Source organism: Lissotriton vulgaris, chromosome 1_1, assembly GCF_964263255.1.
Source record: "Lissotriton vulgaris chromosome 1_1, aLisVul1.2, whole genome shotgun sequence".
In the NCBI taxonomy this organism is placed as follows: domain Eukaryota; kingdom Metazoa; phylum Chordata; class Amphibia; order Caudata; family Salamandridae; genus Lissotriton; species Lissotriton vulgaris.
In genome coordinates, this window is record NC_141685.1 from 764889424 (window position 1) to 764907803 (window position 18380).

Below are 18380 nucleotides of genomic sequence, written 5' to 3' on the forward strand. Positions count from 1 at the left end.
GGGGAGCAGTGAGTCTGATGATGACAGAGATAGTCAGGTGCTGGTCAGTAGACTGAACCAGGCTAACTTAAGCCTATTTGGGACTGAATCTGGAAACAACCCATTCAGACCCCCAGGTGGACTTAACCAGAAGCCTAGGAGGAGAAGGACTCACTCAGGTGACTCTAACAACTCCCATGCTTCTAGAGGTTCTCATGGTCACTCCAGAAGGGAGATGACTAGCCCTCAGAGAAGGGAACATGAGGCCAAAATGAGAGAGGCTGAATTGAGGATCCAGAGACAAGAGTTAGAGGTTGCCCTGGCCCAAGAGAAACTTGCTAGAGCAAGACAGCCTAGAGAGAGTGGGGTAATAGAACCCACTGGTGGCAGCAATATCCACAAGGATAAAGACAGGTCTTTTGATAACAGAAACCTGAGTAAGAGTGTGCCCCCCTACAAAGCTGGGGATGATATCCACAAATGGATAACTGCAATGGAGAGAGCCTGCAGAGTACAGCAGATCCCGCAGGAGCAGTGGGCAGCAATCTTGTGGCTCTCCTTTGAAGGTAGAGGCCGAGACAGACTCCTCACAGTTAGTGATGGGGATTCTAGAAACTACCTGGTCCTGAAGAGTGCTCTGATTGATGGGTTAGGCTTAACCACTGAACAGTACAGGTTAATGTTCAGAGATACCCAGAAGACACAGACTCAGGACTGGTCTGAATTTGTTGAGTGTGCCACTAAGGCTCTGGAGGGATGGTTGCTGGGAAGCAAGGTTACAGACTATGAAGGATTGTATAATTTGCTGATGAGAGAACAAATTTTAAATAATTGTCAGAACCAGCATTTGCATCAACATTTGGTTGACTCAGATTTGACCTCTCCCCAAGAATTGGGAAAGAGGGCAGATAAATGGGTTAGAACCAGAGTTAAGCAAAAGAACCAGAACCAGAACCAGGGTGGTGACCAGAAGAAAACAGACCTGAAGGGTGGGGAGCAGAAAGCTAAAGACCAGAAGTCTTCAACAGGGCCCCAAACTGATACAGAGGGTGGGTCCCAAACTTCCAAGAAAAAGAAGAAAGAAGGTCAGAAGAAACCCTGGTGTAAAACTTGTAAAAACACCTCTCTCTGGACAAGTGAGTGTAAAAAGGGTGGACCCCCCGCACTGCAGCCCCTAAGGCAACTGCACCCACTAGTACAGCTAGCAGTGCTGGTCCACAAACCAAGGGGGTAGTGGGTATCACTTTGGGAACTGAAGGAGATTCTGACCTAGTCAGAACCCACACACAGGCTGTTCGGATTTGTAAAGGGGACATGGATTTGACCCCTGCCATAAGTCCCAGTAACCTGGGCAAATACAGACAGACACCTTTGATTAATAACGAAGTGGCTCAAGTTTATAGGGACACATGTGCCAGTGTCACCATGGTGACACCTAACTTTGTGGACCCTGGACAGTACATGCCAGGTGATAATTACCTGTTGACCAATGCCAGCAATGTCACTACTACACATAGTGTGGCACTTGTTAACTTTTCCTGGGGAGGGGTAACTGGCCTAAAAAGAGGTGTGGTTAGTGCTGATCTCCCAGTTGAATGTTTGTTGGGCAATGACCTGGAGAACTCTCTATGGTCAGAAGTTGAGTACAGGACTCATGCAGAGATGTTAGGGATATCATCACATGTCCTTGCTGTGACTAGGTCACAGGCCAAAGAGTGCCTCTCTGAACCTCAGGTCTTAGATCCTGGAACAATGGACCAAGCACCTTCCAAGAAGAAGAACAGGAGGGTAAAGGCTGTGCCTTCCCAACTGCCTACAAGTGAGGATCAGCCTTCACAGGAAGCTGGTCTTGAGACCCCTGAAGGAACTGTCTCTGAAGAACTTGAACCTGATCAGGTTGAGTTTCTGGGGACAGGGGGACCTTCTAGGGCAGACTTGGGGCAGGCTCAGTTAACCTGTCCTTCTCTTGAATCCCTCAGACAGCAGGCTGCTGCGGAGGCTGCTGGGAATGCTCAAGGTGCCCATAAAGTATATTGGGATGATGGACTCCTTTATTCAGAGGCTAGAGACCCCAAGCCTGGTGCTACCAGCGGGTTGGTTTTACCTCTGCAATTTAGGGGCTTCCTACTCACCTTGGCCCATGATATTCCTTTAGCAGGACACCTAGGCCAGAATAAGACTTGGGACAGGCTTGTCCCTCACTTTCACTGGCCCCACATGTCTGAAGACACCAAGGAGTTTTGTCGCTCCTGTGTAACCTGCCAAGCCAGTGGTAAAGCAGGTAGCACCACAAAGGCCCCCCTGATACCACTACCTGTGGTGGGGGTTCCCTTTGAAAGAGTGGGGATTGATATTGTTGGTCCAATGGATCCCCCTACAGCATCTGGGCACAGATTCATACTGGTGGTGGTGGACCATGCCACCAGTTACCCAGAGGCAATTCCACTTAGGACCACAACAGCTCCTGTTGTGGCCAGGGCCTTACTTGGAGTTTTCTGCAGAGTGGGGTTTCCTAAGGAGGTAATATCTGACAGAGGTGCCAACATCATGTCAGGATATTTGACAGCTATGTGGAAGGAATGTGGAAGGAATGTGGTGTCAACTACAAGTTCACCACTTCTTATCATCCACAATGTAATGGGCTTGTTGAAAGGTTTAACCCTAAAGGGTATGATCAAAGGATTACCAGAAAAGCTCAGGCGGAGATGGGACATCCTTCTACCCTGCCTTTTGTTTGCTTACAGAGAGGTCCCTATACCAGGCCAACTTCTCACAGAGAGGACCCCAGTTCTTATCGCCCCAACCTCCCTCTTGGACTGTGAATGTGCTGGGCATGTCTTACTCTCTCACCTGGAGGTCTGGGTAGAGCAGAGTATTACTCTCTTGGAAATCCAGTATGCATTAAGGAGGGGAATGGGAACTAAAGATCAATGCCTTAACCTTTGCGTCTTTTAAGGGAAATATACAATCGCAATGCGCATTGCATTGCATTTGGATTTATGGATCTGTCCAGTGCCTTTAAAATGTGTCCCAGTTTGAACTATGGGGTACTATGGAAGGTCTGGGCATTCATAGACGTGTTATCAATACCATTAGTGAAATTGATTGCTACTCTCATAGGGTTCGGGCTGGGGGTGAACGAGACAAGACATTTGGGGTACGTAGGGGCATTAGGCAAGGTTGTGTCTCGCGCCATTTCTATCTCCCTCTATATCAATCGCTCGGAGAGGGTGTTAGCATTAAGGTGTGGAGACATGCCCCAGATTGGAAAGTACCCTATACCAGCTCAATTGTACGCTGATGATGCTGTCACCATGGGTATTAGGCAAGGTTGTGTCTTGCGCCATTTCTATCTCCCTCTATATCAATCGCTCGGAGAGGGTGTTAGTATTAAGGTGTGGAGACATGCACCAGATTGGAAAGTGCCCTATACCAGCTCAATTGTACGCTGATGATGCTGTCACCATGGGCTGCACACCCGTAGTGCTGATGCTGGTTTTTTGGATACCATTGTATCCTTCTTGGAGGGGCTTGATATGTAGATCAGAGCCACCTAATCCTTTTGTAATGTCATGTGATTACAGGATGGGCCTGAGACCAGTGTTTAAGCTTCAGGCTACCCCTGTTAAACACATGGCTAATTTTAATTTTCTAGGGGCAACTTTTAATTATAAAGGATTCTGGCAGCCACAGTTAGGAAAAAGAAACAATCTAACAAATAGCAAGGAGTATTAATGATGTCTTTTCTTTTGCCACAAAATTAGGCAAAAAAGTCTTTATGCTGGCCATTGACTGTGCAAAATGTGTTGTTCTGGCAACTTATGGAGCGGTGGTCTGGGAAACACAGGCGGTATTGCCCCTACAGGCCACAGAAAAGAAATTCACACGTCATGCACTGTCCACCTCCTCCTTCCTCAGCCACAGAGAGTTTGGGCTTACACACCTTGAGGATATCTGAAGGACACGTCCAATACTACCATGGTGTAGGGTCTTTGTCAATGAAGCCCTTTCCTTGAATATAAAATGCAAATTGAAGATTGCCTGTCTCTCTCGCAGTCCCTAGCTATTCCCTGATTGAGGGGCACCAGGGACATGGCAGCAACCCTGGGAAGATGGGATTTGTTGCGATGCACTGCACTACCAGCACTTTATAACGCTCAGGCTTTGTCTTAATCTATTTTATCGACAAGTTACTTTTCCGAAGTGCAAGACTGGTCGTGCAACCTTTGACCTTTTCTATGCGATCAGAAGTCAGCATGCTTTTTATTCCTATTACAGGTCTTTGGTTTTTAAAATCTTTATTAGTTGCGTACTCTCTACAACATTGCACAGAAGCCCTGGACTTTCAACAATCTCTGTATATACATTTCTGATGCTGGTGCTTTAGGTGTTGAGCCTCTTACGCACTATGGCTTTAAATTCATTCCAGCCTTGCTATCTTTGTAGCCCATACATTTTTATATTACTGCAGTGATGTATTATATTCAATCTATTTCTATTATTTCCATGGGATATGATGTAACATGTTACACACATGGTGCCTTGTATTCAGAAATTGCGCTTTATCCGCACTTTGATTTTATCTCTACTCTGAGGACTTTTCATGATTCTGTACTGTTTTATTGCACTTTATTATATTTGTATGTGTTTTGCTTTTGTGGTCTCTATCAGTTTGACCGAATAAAGTTGATTGGATTGATTGATTGATTAATCTCTTGGTTCCCCCAGACAGAGGGACCCCTGTGAGAGCCTGAAGCAAACCTAGACTCCCCTGGACTAGTGGCAATAGTCCCTTGCAAACTGCAGGTAAAACAACGCTCTGGATCTAAAGAATCGCTGGCCATTAGGCCCTCCGAGGGATTGCCCAAATCCAGATGGTCTAGATCATTGTGTGAATTGTAGTCCTGCCTTCCATGAAGTTACAGGCAGCTACCATGTTCCCTGGGAACACCGGACATCGAAGTACCTTTTTCCAAGATTTTCCGATTCCAAGGCTTGTTGGTCACCAGTCCGGTAGCCGACCACTGCACTCGGTGCTGCACCTGGAGGGAACTCCAATGTTTGACAGATGTTTGCAATCACCCAGTTGTTGTGATTTTGCATCTTGTTCCCTGCAGCACTGGGTAATTGATAAAAAGCAGTTCTCCCGCAGCTACCGTTATGCACCAGGGAAGACAGGACAACTCTGCTCACGTGTTTCATGGGCCAGGTAAAATTCAACTGACTATAGTGGCATAGTCCTGGGACCCATATCACTTCAACCCTCCTTGGGTTCCATGCAACTCGACCTGCAGGTGACCGATTGTCACTACCACTTTTTCCCATTGACCGCAATGCAAACGTTCTGCAGTATTTAATTGCTGTGATTTAGGTTTTCTTCTAAAATCCATTCCTCCGGTTCCATGTATCTGATCACATTCATTTTGGTGTCTAAATTAAGAGAAAATACACTTTATTTTTATAAATTGTTGTCGGATTTCTATTGAGTCGTTTCAATCACTTATCGTCCATGTTGGTACTCTAAAATGCTCAACACATGTCCCTCTATTAACACTGAACTACTCTGTGCCACACTTCCAGAGATGAGCTAAGGATTTATTATTGTGAATCCAACGACCATCTGTGTGATCTGTGACAGTTTTTACATGGTGGAGCCTAACCAGCATCACCACATAATACTCCCCTTTCCTACACAGAGCCTCCAGAGTTTCATGCCACTTGTGCAATCAATGCACCAACTTACAATGTTCCAACTGGAAAATTGAATACATCACTTTGGTGATACTAACTACACAGAACCATTTTAGGGATGAGCACACATACTTTGGCATTGGGTGTCAGTGTCACCTTACGCAGAGTCTTAAAACCAACAGAAATAGTGTCCAGAAAAAGGCAAAAAAACTACACTGATCACAAATAATAGGTGACTTTACAACCGAGTTCTTTGTGGACTTTCGTTTAAGATTCTATGGGTAAAACAGAAGAATACTTCCTTCAGGACTGGTATGAGTGTAGGCCTTACAGAAAAGTCAAGCTAACTATAACTTTGAAAGCTACACATTATACTTTGCATGTGATACAAGCTAGTGAACAAACAAAAAAAGACGTAGGAGATAGAAAAATAGAAATGGGTGGGTGATCTATAGTTACATTATTCCGGAGATAAGCCTAGTTTTCTTTGCCTGATCCTATTTAAATTCTGTGCACTAAAAGCACTATTATGTCTTATAACCCTATACAAAATAAAATACAGAGTATAGTTGTATATAGTTCTCCTGCAAAGAAAGACTAAAGCAATATCACATAACGAATATTTGAATACTGAACATGACATTATTGAAGTCCTGTAAAGAGTAATATTCTACAATTAGTTTGCAATATAAAATGAGATATGCACATTGTCAAATAGTATATTCTATGTCCAATAAATACAAGACTAATACATTCTACCTTTTCAGCCACCTGTTCAAGGCACACGATATAGGCCATCATCCCCAGAAGGGACCACCTGTTCTCACCTTGAGCCGTATGTGCTGCAAGAGGCCAAAGTGTTCCGCGTACAGCTTGAGATACTCATGGAACTTGGAGTTGTGCAGGTAGTTAGGGAAGTCCTCAGGTATCAGGAAGTCACTGTAGCACATCATCTCCTTGGAGCTGTTTGTCACAAGTGACTTGTAAATGCTGCTCATTCCTTCTTCCACTTCCTCCTGTGTCAACCGGAAGAAGAAAGAGAATGTTTTTTGCCCATAAGCATACTGGCATACTGAGCACATACACACTTTCCCTTGAATCATTTTGCTGGACATTGAACCGTGAATATTTGGACCAGGCACAGTACCACATGTTCTTATGTACTGTGTAGAAATATATTATTTTGAACAAAGTATGAAATCGTAATTGCTAGCTCTTCATTCCCTAGAAGACCACTGCAACACCGTGACATCATTAACAACCCCTGCTGAGCTCTCTTTATTGTTACAGCTTTCACACAACACAGCATACCTCTGCCTAATTCTACATTGACACCCATATACAATGTTATATTGTGTGTGTAGCTAAAGCATCACCCACGGTTTTTCCTTTCTCTTTCCTACAAAGCCTTCAACTTTGCCAAACGAAAATTTCCAGTTCCAGAAATGTTCATCTTCCTCAACTTCCTCATCTTCTTCATCATTTTGTCCATAATCGTCCTCTTTCTTTAACTACTCTGTGGCTTTCACTTTCCCCTTCGTTTTATTTTCCCTTCTACCTCTTAACCCTTATTCCCTCTTTAGCCTTTCCTCAAATCCTTCCTTAACCTTATTGAATCTTCCTTAATTCTAGTTCCTCTCTATATTCTCTTCCTCTTGGTTGTGCAAAAATCCCTCTTTAAACCAACATTACAGCTTTAAACTCTCATGGCAGAATTATAGCTATAGGAAAAGTAAATCCACGTAAGGGCTTATTTACAAGCCCATTGCGCCGCCGATACGTCACTTATTTTGATTCACCGGAGGTGCAGAGTGCAGACCCATATCTATGAGGCCACGCAAAGCCACTTCACATGGCATTTCCTTGCCTCGTAGATATGGAGTAAGGTAAAGTGGTGCAGGACGCTCCATTGCCTTACTGTGCATCAAAGAGGCGTTCCATGGGCATTACGGTGGGAATTCCCATGCAACACCTATAGATTTTAATGCATTCCCAGATTTACAAGGATTTTTAAACCTGGGAATGTGTCAAAAGTCTACACCTCCCCAAGAAGGCATAAGAAGGAGAAATAATTCTATTTCTCCCCATTCTGCAGCACACAAAGGAGGAGAAAAACCCCTCCATTGATTGTTTTTGTGTAGGAAGGTGTCCCTTCCTGCCCAAAAACAACTGTTCATACAATGCAGACACCCTTGCACCAAGGTGCAAGGGTGCCTGCATTAGCACAACGCAGTCAAAATGGCACCAGCGCAGGGGGAAAGGATATGAATTACCCGTATATCATAAATATGACGCATTACTGTCCTTTCCTTTTGATGCAGGCCAGCACAGCAAAGTGACATACTGCACTACCCTGCATCGAAAACCTGTGAATGAGGCCCTTACTTCTTAGTAATTGATTACGTTGTTTTTGTCTGATGGTAGACCAGGTTGTCTGCGTCCCTAATGCCTTAACCTCTCGCCCTCTTTTTATGTCAATGTTTTCAGATTTTCAGAGTTGTCACCTGATAGGGGGAAGGGCAGAGTCTTCATTAAGACTGGGCCTGTTTAGGAATTTTAGTTTCAGTCTAAGTACTACTGTAGTTTATCTTTGGTTTAATTTTACCTTCCAGCTGGAAAATGTAGATCTCTTAAAGGGAGCTTCGGATTTCTCTTTTTCCTTTGGTTTGCTGTGTACCTGTATGGAGGTGGCTCAATGGTCATCCATCTTTTTCTGAATCGTGGCTGCATCTTGTAACTTTATTCTACTACACCAAGTGGGAAACTCTGAGTGAGGTTAAGAAATTGGGATGAAGATAGTCAGTGTCTCCACAAGAACATGAAATATTATGGCTATCCCCGGTAACTGCCTTAAAAGCATACATTTAGAGTACTCTCATTTGCACAAATCAGTACTTTCTAAGATATTCAAGTACAAATTGATGAATATCTAGGACTCAGATTTTTATGGACCGCTCACCTGCTAATCCAGTGTGTGTGCTGAGGCCTAGATCTGGGCTTTGACTATGAGGTCCATAGGCTGATTCTGAGGCCTGAAAGGGTGGACAAAGTGGATGCTATAGTTAACATGCTTGGCACCTATAGACCCACTTGTATAATGTTCCGTTTGTATGAGACTTGTATGAGACACCCAGAACCTTACAATGACATTCCATGTGCAAGTTGAGTGTGTGTCTTGTAAAGCCCTGCTAAAGTAGTTAAAACCAAGACCCCTAAGCTAGATATTCAGTCTATTAGGAGGTATGCTGATATGCAAACTGACTGTAGTGAGAGCATGCAGTTTTTGAAGGGCTGCTATCAAAAAATGGATGAGCTACTGCAAATCAAGTTGGCCCCTTTAATTCACTGTCTCGATGCCATTGAATCCAAGCTTGCCTTTTTGCTTTTGGCATCACAAGCTTTCCATTCCACCTGGCTCACAAAATCTTTGGTCAGGCAGGTTGGTTGGGTTGGTCAAGGGCCTGTATAATCCAGGGGCGACTGAGTCATCATAGCTGCTGCAGAGGCTTTTGTTTGGGGACTTGTGTAAAGACCTGAGAAGGAGCTCTATTCCTGTGGCACCTCACCTTTTCTTTTAAAGGCCAGCTTATCCTTGCCCCCCCTCAGTCTTGGCTGATACCCTCACTCAATGTGGATGGCTTTAAACCCTTGCCAAGTTCATTTACAGGGTCTTTATGTATAAGGCAGGGGATGTCAGCACCCACATCCGGGGAACGTTTGAGAGTGAGTTTCAGGTCCCAGTTGCAAACCGATTTGAGGCTCTGTCGGACATTGACTGGCCTCTAGTAAGGTTGGCACCACCCAGGCCTGGAGGGCCCAACATAGGTTATTCTGCCCCGAAAAGAGCAGGGTGTGGGGCACTTGGTGGTGGCAGATCCCCCAACACAGGAAAAATATAGGAAGGTGCCCCTATTTACTATACAGGGAGGGGGTCAAATAGGCAAGACAATAGGACAGACCCTGTTGAGTTTTTTTACTATGTCAAAAACAAACCCAAATACATAATTCTAGAAAAAACGCACTTGTAAAGAATAAATCTCTATATTGAAGGGGACACTCAATGTTATAATTAGAAAAAGCACAAAATGTTCCAAGATTAATCAAAAACAGTTTATTCCTTACATAAAAACTTGCATAAAAAATGCCTCCCTGAGGGTACAATCTTATTTCTATACAACTTATCTCTCTTTTTTAGGAGACCAATCTTAAAAACAATCATTGAGACGCGGCGTTTTGGTGTACAGTTGAAATTAGCACCTTCTTCAGGACCAAGGTCTTTCGGCTGTTTGGGATCTATTGGAAGGCAGTTACCATCAAGAAGGGGAGCCTATATATGGCCTTCATAGATCTCAAGACGGCCTTCGACCTGGTCCCCCGTGCTAAACTGTGGGAGATCCTGAAAAGTTTGGGCTTTCCTGGCTCACTCTTAAGATTAATTGTAAGACTCCACGAGGGGACATACGCTAGGATCAGATGGGGTACACAGGGCCAACTGACAGATAGGGTACCTGTGAGGAGTGGAGTCCGTCAAGGGTGTGTCATGGCTCCGACTCTCTTCTCCTTGTTTGTGAATGGAGTGGTGGACCATCTGAGAGGAGAAGAGACGGATGCCCCAACCCTGGCGGGGGAAAAGATTCAGACCCTGCTCTTTGCTGATGATACCTTACTGATAGCTAAATCCCCGATAGGCCTGCACAAACTCCTGCAGCGTTTCTCCTCCTTTTGCACAGAGAGAGGTCTAACTATTAACACCACCAAAACCAAATTGATGGCCTTTTCACCCGCCAAAAATTTTAAAAACAATTTTCTGCTTAAAGGGACTCCCTTGGAGTTGGTCGAGGCATTCGACTATTTAGGGGTCCGGATAAATAGCCGAATGACCTGGAAGGACCACTTAGCGAAAATGCTATTGGCCCACAAAAGAGTGTCGGGGGTGATCTTACGAGAGCACCGGGCATCAATTAGTAAACCAGTGTCCCCGGTTATGGCCATCTACGATGGCCAGATACTCCCGGCTGCATTGTACGGCTCCGAATTATGGGGGTTCGACAATGTAAATGAGCTAACCTTAGCAGAAAATAAGTTTTTGAGAGATGTGGTGGCACTCCCTGTTTCTACCCCGCTTATCCCCTTGCGGTTAGACCTTGGTAGACGTGCCCTAAAGGATATAGTGAGGCTGCGACCATTGCTTTTTTGGGTCCGCCTGAGAAGGACTAAGGAGTTGGCCAAATATGCTGAAGTACTGGACGAGCTAATCTTACTCGACTCTGGGTGTAAAATTGGCTGGTTGAAAAATTTGAGGCTATTGGTCTCCCAATTGGGTTTGAGAGATATTTGGGAGTCTCAAGCGCCCCCGCCCAAAATGGTGATCAAGAAATTATATTGGGATTGGGTTCAGGCTGAAGCATCACGTGGTATAACAGGGGGTTCACTTACAGAGTCTTTTCTGGAGTGTAAGTGTGTAAGGAAACTTGAACCCTTCCTTGACTTGGTAACTAAGCCTCTAGACAGGGCCCTCTTTTTAAAATTAAGGTACGGTACCCTCCCGGTACGCGAATTTACTTCAAAATGGTCCAACCAGGGCGGCCCCTTGCGATCTTGTCCTGGCTGTGCGGCCCCTAAAGAGTCCGTGGCCCATCTTCTTTTTGCCTGCCCCGCGTATAAAGTGGCGCGGAAAAACTGGTTGAAACCAGTATGTAAAGGTTTGGGGATGAGGTGCCATCGCTCGGCCTTACGAGTGATTACATCGGATTTATCATCTACCCCATTGATATGCGGGGTGGCAAAGTTTTTAGGTAGTGCCTGGATTATTAGATCAAGATCTCTGGGAATGATTGCAAGGCCTCTACCTACCCAGAGTGGAGTTGTTTGAAGCTGTTAATTCTGAGTGCTTGGAGTATTTTTTTTTTTTTTTTTTTTTGTCCGTGGTTTTATCAATTATGTCAGTGCTCAGTCGTATTTTAAGTATGGTCAACCCTTGTTGTTGCTAGTATAACTTGATGGAATGTATTTTAAAATGTATATTGTTGTCTTTTATGGTGATCAATTTACCGAATAAAGATTTATACTACTAAAAAATTAGAAAAAGCACAAAATGTTCCAAGATTAATCGAAAACAGTTTATTCCTTACATAAAAACTTGCATAAAAAATGCCTCCCTGAGGGTACAATCTTATTTCTATACAACTTATCTCTCTTTTTTAGGAGACCAATCTTAAAAACAATCATTGAGACGCGGCGTTTTGGTGTACAGTTGAAATTAGCACCTTCTTCAGGACCAAAAATGTTTCTTTATCACAATATCTTAAAGGTATCGATGGATCATTGAAAGGCTTTATTTGCTGAGCTGATCAGAATATTCTTTGATTTCTTATAGTATACTTTTCTTATCCTTTCTTGTTTGTCTTTACAGCATAATAATACAATCGGATGCCCTCACGTGTTGCTGAAGCCGTCGAGAATAAAGTGTTTATTTGCGTTAAATGCTGTTCTTGTATTAAATTAAGAACTGGTCCCACTTTTTCAATTTTGGGCCACTCGAACTGTTTATAGAGCTCCTCTTGTGTTGGGTGTAGCGTGAGGCCGCCGCATCACCATGTGAGACTGTTCAGGAAGATCTGAGGATGTGGCAGTTTTTTCTGGAGCACTTTAATGGGGTTCCGATGCAGAGTGGGGAGGACATGGTCTGGGAGGTGCAAATCTTTTCGGACGCGGCGTGGAGCAATGGTTTTGGGCTGTACTGGCAAGGGCGCTGGTGTGCGGAGAAGTGGCCCCTGGAGTGGGCGGGGTGGCAAGCACATTGCTTTCTTGGAATTCTTTCCGCTGGTGGTGGCGATTGAGCTCTGGGGGGAGGTGTTGGCCCACAGGCGTGTTACTTTCAATGTGGATAACATGGCAGTGTTTCAGGTGGTAAATCGCCAATCCGCCAGAGATGAGCAGGTGTTGAAGCTGTTGCAGGTGTTTGTGTTGGGTTGCCTGCACCATGACATTGCCTTCCGCGCGGATGCTTTATATTGTTTGCAGTGGGAGAGATTCCGTGGGTTAGCCAAGGATGCGGACCTGGAACCGACGGCCATGCCCCTCTAGCTGTGGGAAGTCGGCAACACAGGATGTTGCAGCTGGTTCTAGGGTCTTTGGCAGAATCGACACGAACCACGTATGTGTCTGCATGGGGGAGTTTGTGGCGTCCGGGGCGTGTTGACGGGCCCCGGGGCGTGAGAGGACGGAGGATGTAGTACAGTTTATACTCCTAATGATCGCCAAGGGCCTCACGCGGGTCACTATATCGGGCAAGTTGGCCGGCATTGCCTTCATGGGGACACTTTTGTGGGGATACGTGCCGTCAGCAGGTGAGCTCGGGTCCCGGATGTTGGAGGGTTGGGCCCGTGAGTCTGTGAGTGTGGGGCGGGTCCGGCTTCCGCTATCGGGGAATTGTTGGGGAGCATCGAGGAGGTCCTGTCGGGCGTCTGCCGAGATGAGAGGGATGCTTGTTTGTTCGCTACTCTGATGACATGGATGTTTGTGGGCACTTTTTGTTTATCTGAATTGCTGGGGGGGGGGCGGTCGGGTGATGGTTTGAGGTGGTCGGAGGTGTTTTTTGGGGTGGGGGAAGTCCTCTTGAGGCTTCGGAAGTCCAAGATGGATCAGAGGAGTGTGGGTAGGTGGGTGCCGTTGAGCAGCAACGTGGTGGAGGTGGTGTGCCCTTTTCGCTGGGGGTTGCGATGGCGGGCGGTGGGTTTGGCGGAAGGTTTGGTTTTCGCCACGCAGGGGGGAGTGGGACGAAGGGTTTGCTATTGTTGGCAGTGTTGCGGAAGGCATTGGAGCGACTGGGGGTGAATAGCAGCAAGTTCGGGACGTACTCTTTTCGCATTGGTGTAGCGTCTGAAGCGCATTGGAGGGGCTGGGGGCGGGAGGACATCATGCACCTGGGGCGTTGGGCGTCCGATTGCTACAAACGCTATGTGCGCAGCGAAGAGCAGCAATGTTAAAGCGATGTTTTGTGGTGGCCCATGTTTGACTTTTGTTTCTAGTTCTATGTTCTGTGGCTGGTCCCCTTGCATGCAACATGATTATTTGGATAGTGGGCCATTCATTTGTCAAGCGAGCTCAGTTACAGGCTCAGGATAGCTATTTTGGTGAGAATTTGGGTTTCAAACCTGAAGTTTTTACGGTTCACTGGTTTGGGCGAGTGGGGATGTGTTGGACGGAGCTGGTGGGGACCTTGAATGGGCTGATGGTGGGGGGCAGGTGCCCTGATGTGCTGGTTCTCCATTTGGGAGAAAATGATATGGTGCAGGAAACGGGTTTGGTTCTCATGAGGGCCATGAAAATGGACTTGGAGGAGCTTCGGAGGAGATGGGTGGGTTGTACGGTAATTTGGGCTGAGTTTGTTCCGCGGCGGGTTTGGAGAGGGGCGGTCAAGCCTCAGGCAGTGGATAAGGCTAGACACAAAATTAATGTGGAGATGGTGCTTTTTTGCAGGCACTTGGTGTTTGCGAGGGTCTGGCATCGGGATTTGCGGTACGACGCACCGGAATTGTGTAGAGGGGACAGGGTCAAACTCTCTCGTTTGGGGATGGATCTGTATCTCTTAGAATTGCTGGAAGTTTTGTCTAGGTTGTTGGGGGTGCGTAGGGAGTGAGGAGTTGGGGGTGTCAGCCATGGGCACAGTTTTCAGGGGGCAGGGGGTTGGGGGGCAGGAAAAGGTGGAGGCTGTGTAATCACCTACACATCCGCCTTTTCCTGGGTGGCGGAGTTGTTGTTGAAGTTGGCCAAGTTTGGCTAGAGTTTGGCAGTTTATCGTTAAGTTGGGGAGTTGGTGAGCGGAAGCAGGGAAACGTTAAGCAGTAGGGAAGTTTACACTAGAGGGTTGTTAGTTACAGTTGCAGGAAGGCAAATAGGATTGAAGGTCTTGGGGGGTAAGAGTTATTGGTAGGTGGGAAGATTGTGTATTATTTAATGTATTGCAATTTATGTATTGTATGATGCAGTGTGGCAGGTTTTTATCATGTGGGGATCGTACGGGTGGGGTGAGGAAATGTAAAAGGTGGTTAGGTAATTTGATGTTTAGAGAGGTTTTAGTTTTGTAAGGCGAATTGCCAGTTTTAATAAAGTGTGATGTGCACCTGTTTCAATAAAGTGGCCGTTTACACACACAAATGGGTCTCAGTGTTGCTTGCCCCCCTTTCTTCCCTCCCAAATGGGGTTTGGGGGCAGCCGAGCAATGGGAGGTCTGCCCCTGGGCAGATTTGGGAGGGGGAAGGGGCGAGCAATGAGCAGCCATTTTGCTGTGTTGGGCTGCCTGGGGGTATAGCCCAAAGGCAGCCCAAATTCAAAAAATATAGCACAATAGCTGTAACTGGGGGGTTTGCGCTTGCCCAGCCACCATTTTATGTTCTGGTGACCTGGTGGCTGAGAGCGCACTAGTCATGGTTCTGGTTTTTGCCCCGCCCATCCTCCTTGGGCATAGGGTTTTGTTGAGGAGGCCTTTTTTCTGTTAAGCAGTTTTTTAGGGCCGGCTTGAGACAGGTGCATAGGGGGGAATTTTGTATGTTCTGTCGCTTGGAACAGGTGCTGGCGGAGTTGTTGTTGAAGATGGCCAAGTTTGGCTGGAATTTGGCAGTTTATCGTTAAGTTGGGGAGTTGGTGAGCAGGAGCGGGGAAACGTAAAGCGGTTGGGAAGTTTACATTAGAGGGTTGTTAGGTACAGTTGCAGGAAGGCAAATAGGATTGTAGGTCTTGGGGGGGTAAGAGTTATTGGTAAGTGAGAAGATTGTGTATTATTTATTGTATTGCAATTAATGTATTGTATGATGCAGGGGGCAGGTTTTTTATCATGTGGGGATCGTAGGGGTGTGGGGAGGAAATGTAAAAAGTGGTAAGGTAATTCGATGTTTAGAGAGGTTTTAATTTTGTAAGGCAAATTGCCAGTTTAATTAAGTGTGATGTTCACCTGTTTCAATAAAGCGGCCGTTTAATAATAATAATAATAATAATAATAAAGAGATTTATAAAGCGCCTGGTGACGCCATCACGGCGTGTCCCCGCGCTACGGAGAGAGAAAGATACAGATAGCGGGCAAGGATCCAGGGATCAGCCAGGACGATTAGTTATCATACAGGTGGGTCTTAAGGAGTTTTCTGAACTTCATTTCAGATCCTTCTAGCCTTAAGCTGATCGGGAGTTTGTTCCAGTTGCTGGCTGCCAGCAATCTGAAAGAGCGTCCACCCATTTTTGCTTTTTTGACATGGGGAATTTTTAGTAGCCCTGCTCCGACTGAGCGTAATGCTCTGGTAGGTTCATAGATCTGAACCAGGTCAGAGAGATAGGATGGAGCTTTATGCAAAACAATCCTGTGGCAGATTAAGAGTACTTTATACAGCACTCTCTTTCTAACTGGAAGCCAGTGAAGCGACGCCAGGGCTGGTCTGGATGCTGCTCTTTTGGGGAGTCTCAACACTAACCGAGCAACAGTATTCTGGAGGACTTGCATTCGTTTTAAGTTTTTTTTCGTGGTGCCTAAGAGCAGCACATTGCCGTAGTCCATGCGGGCCGTCACTAGGGCTTGGGCCATGGTTCGTCGGGCCTCCAGTGGGAGTAAATCCAATGTGCGGATGAGGGTTTTCAGTATCCCAAAACATTTTCCCACTAAGCGATTCACATGGCCCTCATAGGACAGTTTGGGATCAACCCATATTCCCAAGTTCTTTGCCTCCTTGCTGGGATTGGGCGTGGGGCCCAAGCATGTTGGCCACCAGTCCCCTGTCCAACTGGAGTTGCTACCACCAATCACCACGACCTCCGTCTTAGAGCCATTGAGCTTTAAACAGTGTGAGTTCATCCAACCTGCTAAGGCCTGCATACAGGCCTTGAAGTTGGATGCAGCTGTGTCGGGGGCTTGGGACAGAGAGATCAGCAGTTGGGTGTCGTCAGCGTAAGAAAACTCCACTCCAAACGCTTGCACCACTTCTGCCAAGGGGGCCATGTAAAGATTGGACAAACTAGGGCTCAAAGCCGAGCCCTGAGGCACCCCTTGTTCAAGTGCGATGGCAGAGGATTTAAAGGAGCCCCTTTGGACCTGAAAACTGCGGTCAATGAGAAACGCTTTAAGCCAGCTTAGCGCGGCCTCGGTAAACCCTGCTTTGTTTAGACACTGTAGCAGGATGGAGTGGGCTACAGTGTCAAACGCTGCACTGAGGTCAAGCATTATCAGTGCCATGGTATGTCCGGAGTCCGCCTTTTGCCGCAGGGTCTCCGTTGCTCTCAGTAGGGCCGTCTCAGTTGAGAAGCCCAGTCGGAAGCCTGACTGAGAGGGGTGTAGGAGGTTGTTATTCTCCAGGTGAGCCATAAGTTGTATATTGGCCAATTTCTCAGCCACTTTGGCCAAGTAGGGCAGTAGTGAAATGGGTCTCAAGTTTTCAAGCACTTCCAAACTAACGTTTGGTTTCTTTTTGATAGGGAGAACTATCGCTTTCTTCCAATCAGCAGGGAGAGTACCGGAGGTAAAAGAGAGTTGAAGTACATGCCTGATATAGGGTTCTGGCACCGAGATAATTTCCCCCAACACCCGAGGAGGTGCAGGGTCTCTCGGAGAACCCGATTTGATACTCCGACAGATGTTGGAGAGTATCTCTGTAGGGGGTACCACAAAGGTTCTGAGACAGTCCTCTACCCTGCTTGCTCCTACATTTTCCTCAAAGTCTCGCCCACAGATTATATCGCCTGAGAAGGTGGCGTAGATATCTTGGACTTTTCCAGCGAAATAAGTCGCTATTCTGTTGCATTCCTCAACTGAATCTTTTGCTGAAGTGTTACTACAGAGATTTCTTTAAAAATTTGTAATAATTCTCGCGAGGAATTATCTGCCTCCTCAATACGACTTTTATAATGTACAGCCTTAGTTCTTCGAAGTGTGATTTTATATTTTCTCTGTGCCTCCTTGTATGTATTCTTAATTTGAGAGCAAAAATCAACCCGCCATTTGCGCTCTAATTTTTTGCATTCTGATTTGGCTTTCTGCAACTCAGACGTAAACCAAGGGGCAGACTTTTTATCTCGGGTTTTAGTCTTTGATGGACACATCGGGCTGACTCATCAAGTGCGTCTAAAATACGCTTCTCAAGATTGCTATTTGCACTTTCGCAATTATCACCTCCTGGTGGACCTCCTAACTCTAGTAGTTGACTAAAAGTGTTTAGTGAGAATTGCTTCCATTTACGTCTTGGATAGCTGTTTTTTTCTTCCCTGTGAATATCAGTACTCGGGCAGTGGATTTTGAAAGGGATTAAGAAGTGGTCCGGCCAGGGAACAGGCGGGGGCTGATTCACGCTCACACCCTTCCAGCTGCTAAAAATAGGGTCTAAGAAGTGTCCATGTATATGAGTAGGGGCCTTATTTTTTAGTTCTATTTGTAGGGCCAGCAAGTCTTGCTTTAGGTCAGTAGCTTCCCTGGATAGTTCATCTTCCAGGTGGATATTAAAATCGCCTAATATCAAAATTCTACTTTTTCTAATGGCTAGGTGAGCTATAGCCTCCACTAGGTTGGGTTTAAATTCCTTCAGATTCCCGGGGGGTCTATATACCAGGATTCCCGATACAGTAAGCTTGGGTCCCAATTTGAGAGTGAACAGGCCGGCCTCCGAGTTGTCTATTTGTAGGGGCACCAGAGAGCATTCAAGCGGGGCCTTTACGGCATGGCGATTCCTCCACCC

At 46.0% G+C, this 18380-nt stretch overlaps 1 protein-coding gene across 2 annotated transcripts in view; it reads right to left on the reverse strand.

The window, feature by feature from the left end:
* Positions 1 to 18380, reverse strand: part of LOC147747789 (flavin-containing monooxygenase 1-like) — a 472774-nt gene that overhangs the window by 340177 nt on the left and 114217 nt on the right. For both annotated transcript variants that reach the window (XM_086955833.1, XM_086955843.1), the window contains one exon: positions 6498 to 6686. In XM_086955833.1, the coding sequence (XP_086811959.1) occupies positions 6498 to 6686 (189 nt within the window). The remainder of the gene's footprint in view (positions 1 to 6497; positions 6687 to 18380) is intronic.